General features: G+C 30.1%; 1 protein-coding gene across 1 annotated transcript; it reads right to left on the minus strand.

Moving 5' to 3' along the window:
• Positions 1-367: 367 nt before the first annotated feature.
• LOC148628822 (thioredoxin domain-containing protein 12-like) lies at positions 368-7126 on the minus strand. Its single transcript, XM_088595192.1, has 7 exons — positions 6968-7126; positions 6318-6378; positions 5654-5706; positions 3708-3781; positions 2791-2860; positions 2044-2127; positions 368-1696 (listed from the first exon to the last, which is right to left on the minus strand). Exons 1-7 carry the CDS (start codon positions 7038-7040, stop codon positions 1632-1634), a joined length of 480 nt encoding a protein of 159 aa, XP_088451318.1. The 5' UTR covers positions 7041-7126; the 3' UTR covers positions 368-1631.
• Between the last annotated feature and the right edge of the window lies 1 nt (position 7127).

The following is a 7127-nucleotide window of genomic DNA, read 5'->3' on the forward strand; positions in this document are numbered from 1 at the left end:
AAAAACAAAAAATACTAGCCTGGAACCCCTTTTCAAAATCCCTGGATCTGTCCCTGATCTGTAAATGGTACCATTTTCAGTAAGTTTATAATTAGATAATTTCTGTTGCTGATCAAAACAAAAACATGTCTTGAACTTTAGGTAATGCGCTTTTCAAGATTAATAACAATGGAAAATGGTGAAATTTTGTTCTGGGACTAGATTTTAATTCTTTCTAAGTGCTATTTCTCTTAGTGTATCAAATTAAAAAAAAACTCAGCCTAATGTACTGGTTAACTTCGAAAACAGTATCCAAAAACTTGGGAATGGTATTTTAAATAAAATGGCTTTTCATTGTTCACAGAGATAATGTTACTAGCTTTCTCTAAAACATTTTATTGAGTGTTAATATATATTGACAAAAAATCTATTTATATATCATTGGCTTTCAGTGACAACCAGCTTAAAAAATTGTCCTTTCATAACAATGAGGGAAAATGACAAATTTGAAGATTTCCATTCAATCAGTTATCAATACTATGTTTTAAAGTACCAGTCCATATAAAATTCAGAAACTGCCTATGGTAAGGTGATTCATGGTGTAAATAACCCATGGATCAGGTGATGCTTTTTTGGTCTACATATGCTATATTTTGATGTGACAAAAGTCCTTTCTGCATTTAGATCTGTACTTTTGATAAAAGTACTCTTTAACATGCCACTAAAATCAACCAAATCAAGAACGATAACTCCTACAAAGTGCTAATTTCATGTACTATCTATATAAATTTTATTTTAAAAGCACAACCCCAATATGAGAAACTATGACTGGTTATGTGATCTATAACAGTTTCTGAACAAGAAATAAAACTGAATTTGGTGTGTTTTTGACATGCATGAATCACCTCCTGTCTGATTTTTATAAAGACTGCTACATAATGTCATGATATATGTAGGTCACTAACATACCTTTTAATTTGTAATTAGAGAATGTATCTTTCATACATCCTCACAATGTCAGGGCAGCTGTGTCCATGTGTGTCTGTTGGACGGACAAAAGTGTATCCATGGGACAAAGGTAAGTGGACACAGGATCCATGATATTGTGAGGATATTGTTCATATGGCATAAGTAAAACAAGTTTCATCTTTTTTTCCAGGATATTATATTACAATTATATTTACAACATTTTTGTTTATTTTATAATTTGCAAGTACCTGAATATACAGTAATCAAACCATTAATATGTATTGACGATAGTCTCAAACACAATTATACGCTGACATTATATTTCCAAGTACAAAAAAACATTGGTGTTATAAGTTCTTAAAATAAAAATTTTGACTCCTCTTAGAAAAATGGCAAAAGTAAGGAAGTGGCTCTTAGAAAGCTGTAAGTTAAAGCATACTTGTTTTTTTCCTCAAAACAAAACTTAATGTTAGCAATAATACATTAATAACTTTCTAAAAATCTAATTCAAAATTTGATAACTTGTAGCAAAATGCTTTCCAGTAAATTTGTAACTATATGACTATTAAACATGGCAATAAATCAATAAATACAGACAGTCGGTCTATGTATATATATATATATATATCAAATGTCAAAACACTGAGAACTAACTTATAAATAAAGGGAGATAATCCCACAGATCATAACTCATCATTTGGTAAATTAATGTTTTTGTCTTTTAAAACTTTTCTCATAGTATCAGCAACTGAAACAAAAGAATAATGAAATTTAATAAAGGTTATTTTACAAATAATTTTAGAGAAAAAAAAAATCAAATATATAAATATTTAGGAAAAACCCTATTGAAAATATGAAAAAAACATATCCCAATAACTAATTCTTTGTTAAAATTACAATCTATATCCTAAAAAAATTGAACACAAATACATCTATTGACAGTTATTTTTTCAAGGAGTTGAATGGAAAATAATCACAATTTTCTCTACAATAATATACAAAATTTATTCAATAGATGAAAAATAACATCGTCAGTGCAATGTGTTACATTTAAAGCTGTTATATGTGAAGGTATTAAATTAAAACTATACTTACTTGTATTAGCACTAAAATGGTAATATTTATAATCTGGATGTCCATTCTCATTCTTATACTGATCTAAAAGATTTCCCTCTGGGTCTGAAAACAAAATGGAAAAGGTGTTCAAACACTCATGATATAAATCACACCCTAGCACCAAGTCTAACAATAAAAAACATGTTTACATCTCAAATTAAAAACTAAGAAAATATCAAAAATATCTGAGCTAACATTACACATTATCATCAGCACATGTTTAAACAAGGATTTAATTACACAGATACAATGTATATAAAAAAACAACTGAAAAAACTGTGAGCTTTGTTCACTATATGATTCAAAATAGGTGTACAATGGCATCGTGAGATGAATAATGTGTGATAGTTTCATCAAAATCCATTCAGCAGTTTTGGAGGAGTTGCAGATGGAAAGATACCCCACCCCTCCCTGGTTGATGTAGACATAGTACATGTGGTGCATCAAGAAACCCTAAAAGTTATTCAGATTGAAATGCAAAATAGGAAGTACACAATGACATGTTAAAAATTTTATTGAACTCCATTTAACAGATTTGGAAGAGTTGCCAGTGGAACTGGGAACAGACAGAAGGCATGACCCTATATATCTCCTACATTTTCACAGTGGAGAGTATAATAATTATATTGAACATGAGTTGAATGGATTCTCTAATACAAAACAAGTTATTAGTATTTCAGTCAATTGTAACAGACATTGTTTTATCCCCATAAAAATGATGCTGACCATAAAATAGTACTCTGGGTATATATCCACCATCTGGGGAATACTTATCACCTTCTGGTTCCTCATCATCCTATAAAAATAAAGAGGAATTAACAAAAATAATCTCTAATTTGTTTTATGTTCATACATAGAAAATATCAAAATTGCATCAGATAAACAGAATCTTTCTTTCTGAACAGTTGATTATCCTGTACCTTAAATCTGGAAAATTATCTGCTTACTATGAAATTTTCAGAATTACTTTACTGGTAATTTTCAACTATCAATTAGCTGCTTACTTTGAAACATTCAATATTACTTTAATTATCAACTATCATGCAAAAAAGAAATTATTGAGCAAAAAATTTTACTTTCAGTACAACTACTAGTAAATGACATGTTTTGGACTATATGACTAAACTGTTAAGTGCAAGTGTTAATAAGAATCAAATAAAATTGGAAAAATCAGAAACATGCATTTCAAAACCCAACTGATCTGACAATATAATATCACCAAAGGATGCTTTGTCTATTTGAAAAGACTATTATTTGATCTCTGCATCATTGGATTTGCTAAAAAAAATTTCAACAGAATCTTAGAAAAATGACATTTTTGACCGAGTTATCTGCTCTTGAAATGTTTATTTTCAGTGCATTTCAATGAAACTGTAACTCAATAGGCCAGCTTAATATGGAAAATCTTGTCTGTTTTCCTTGATTCTGATGGTGCAAATAGTCAAATTACACTATCAAAATGATGGGTTTTTTCATACCATGTTTCACCTACTGCCTGATTCTTACTGGGACTGACACTTAACAACAGTTGTTACTTGAATTGAATAACTACATTTGAAAGAATGACAACATGGTGACATAAATAGTGCAAACCAATATGATTATATAGTGGTCAGTGAAGGAAGACAAGACTTGTAACTTACCAATACGTTTACCATCACAAAGGGTTTACTCAGTTCTGTTATCTCTTTTGAACTGTCGAATTGGGGCTTCAAAGCTGCAATGATTAGAAACATTGTTAAAATTAACCCTCAGTAAAAATTAATCTTTCAGCTACATTGTACATAAACACACTGTCTTTTTATTTCAAAGATGACTGAGCAAGACAATTTGTTGTTGTGACATTGGATTAGGGCTTCCAGTCTTTCAGTAGTCCAGTTGAATTAAGGAAGTAGACCTAGGGTAAGGGACACAACTTGTAGAATTTAACTGGAACGTTTGTATTCAGCATTTTACATCAATCTTATGTAAGCATCTAATTAACTTGAATTCATTTTATTCTGCTTCAAACGAAAGCTTGAGAGGCTTTGGTGAAATTGAACATGCTACAAACATATCACTGATTTCATGAGTTATGTTCCTTACCCTAGGTCTTCCTCCTTAAATGTGTGTTTTGAATTTTTGAATGTTTCTCATATTTCATTTATCACTGTACATTGGATCATGATCTAACATGTTGAAGTTTGCTTTAACTGTGGCTACCCTAAAATTTTAGAACAAATGTTTCTATTAGTAATTAATAAAAGATTTCCAAAGGAGTAAATTGCAAACCAAATGGTCTTATGATGGCAGCTTTTCCCCTCTTCTAAATAAAACTTTAAAAATTACAAGCTAAACTGACTTGTAGGAGTTAATGACACCTAAAAGAAACAAATCATAAAAGTGTGAAAAATAGTTTTCATAGTGTATTGCAATAAATGATGTATTATTTAAAAAAAATCAATAGTGTTACAATATGAATGTAATCCAATCCTCTTACTGTTTCATGACTAATAAAAAGAGCTTTTTGCATGAAACAAAATGAAAGAAAGTTATTAAGTAATTAAAGCAGCAGCTGTTCTTAAAGGAACAAACACATCAAATAGTACTAAGTCCACACTGATCTTTTTTTCAATGTGATAAAATGTCAATTCACACTGAACTTAATTGTATGCAATGTTTCAAACATTACAAAGCAAAGGGTTTTTGTTAATGATTTTTTAAAAAATTATCCATAATTTGCTTATAGTGGTATTTCCACTGGGTAAAAATACTAAATTACTATTCTGATGTGAGGAAACATGTACTTGAACTAACAAATTTGAAGACTAAAGCATGGTATATTTTCATAAATTCACAAAATTTTGGAATGTTTCATGATTGATAACAAAGCATGACTACTTCAATGCATTATATATGGTTTGATATATCAGAATACATTGTAACTCCTTTCAGAAATATTTTTAAGTAATTTAATTTGAATAAAAATTGGAATCATTTTTTGATTTAATATCATATTAAAAGGCAAGAGCAGGATTTTTCACCAAAAAGTATACAAACCATGACACCAACACAACTAACAATGTGTTATTGAGTTAAAGTCTGAAAACAGAGAAACAATTAAAGTCCCATAACTCACCTTTAATAGTTAGGATTCACTATTGATGCAGAGTTAGAAATAGTAGTGACCGCAAGCCCGAGACTGGCTATTTTTGGGCAGGACTGGCGAATTTTAGCAAAAAAGTATATAGCCATATAGTAAATTTATTGAAAAATTGTATTCAGGACTGGCTAGAATTTGAGTGATTTTCCTACCCTGATTGATGGCCAAATTTTGAGTTATTATGCAATGTGTGAACCACAGATGGATGGATGGATGGAGGACAGGGTATAACTATACCATTATATGCCCTGTTCAGAAATACAGACATATAAAAACTGTGTGATCACACAAAGTGTTTACTACTTGCCTTTACAATCTCTCCACCATGAATCACACACATTTTTTCTACTTACCTTTACAAGCTCCACATCATGAATCACACAAAATGTTTTCTACTTACCTTTACAAGCTCCATATAATGAATCACACAAAATGTTTTCTACTTACCTTTACAAGCTCCACACCATGACTTGTGTACTATCAGCATCATTGGTTTATTTCTAGAAGAAAAATTAGTTTTAAAAACACAACCACTTCAATCAACGAAATATCTAGACAGATTTCCTTATAAAAATGATTAAAGAAAAAGTTTACCAATTGGTATGGTTGGAAAACCATGATAATACATGTACATGTATATACAATTCATATATAGATACAACAAATCCTAATGGAAATTATGAAAATAATAACTATACTATAAGCTTCAAGAAATTTCCAGAAGACAAAAATTGACATGAACAGAGCTTAGGCCAAAGAAAAATATGTCTGTTTCCTGCTACCCTACCTATCCTAGTATTCTGTGCCAACTCTAAACATTTTATGGCCATTTTGGCTCAAGCACTGTTAAAGTCTAGATTGTTTCCCCGTTAAGTCAAATGTAAAACGTCTTTGAAAAATTAAATTAATTCCCCTACCTACCCTATATTTTTCTTGGTGGTAGCAAGACTACTATACTTTGGGGCCTTAAAATCAGTTTGTGTGTTGTTCAGTATAAATTGTGTAGCAAAAATATCAGTTTTATAAAGACTTAAAGTACTCCAGGCTAATACTAACCAAAGAATAAAGATATTTGTCATAAATAAATTCAAGTACAAAATATATGCCTTACTGTTCCTTAGCTGTTTTCTTCCCTTCATCCAAAGTAACCCATGCAATGTCACTGTTCCACCCTGTAAAAATATGGTTAGCTTTGCATAGCATTAAAGAAAAAATAAGTCTTGAAAACACTGAAAACAAAAAATATGCATGTCATATATATATATGTATAGTATAGTAGATATTAACTAGAACATATACAATATAAATTGATGCCCACCAAAAAAGGTTTTTAACAGATTATTTTTTCAAATTTTTACCTTTTCATTGTCAAAATATTGAGAAAAGCTTTTAAACTTCCAAAATGGCAAAAAATCATGTAAATTCTGTTACACGGTCAATACAACAATTAGAATTATATTTTACTACCTTAATCAACCTTATCACACCCTTTATACTTTCATGAATAGGGGACTTACTGATATATGGACATTATGTGATAATACATTTTTACTGCCAAATTCATAAAACATGTAAATGAATACAGTAATAATTATATAAGACGGATTTGATCAGTTGGTACATTGGCTTGGAACTCAAAACAAATAAATTTTCAGAAAACTGTCGTTTTCTGTGATGACGTGTTCGGATAACTATTTTGTTCAGTTCCACATAAAACATTGTTTTATCAATGTGTCGCAAAAAATGGATAAATATGAATACCTCTCGCCAAATCATTAGCAATTGCTGATGTAACACAAGAAATGAAGACAAAAATACAGAGTAGAATATCCATCGTTGATTTTCTGGATTTCGATCGGTTACTAAAGTACTGGTCCAGATTTATCGTTTTGAAAGGAGAATGGATTTAGAAAAAGTACCG

Source organism: Perna viridis, chromosome 1 (assembly GCF_037379345.1).
Source record: "Perna viridis isolate PV_CMFRI_1.1 ecotype Kerala chromosome 1, ASM3737934v1, whole genome shotgun sequence".
Lineage (NCBI taxonomy): Eukaryota > Metazoa > Mollusca > Bivalvia > Mytilida > Mytilidae > Perna > Perna viridis.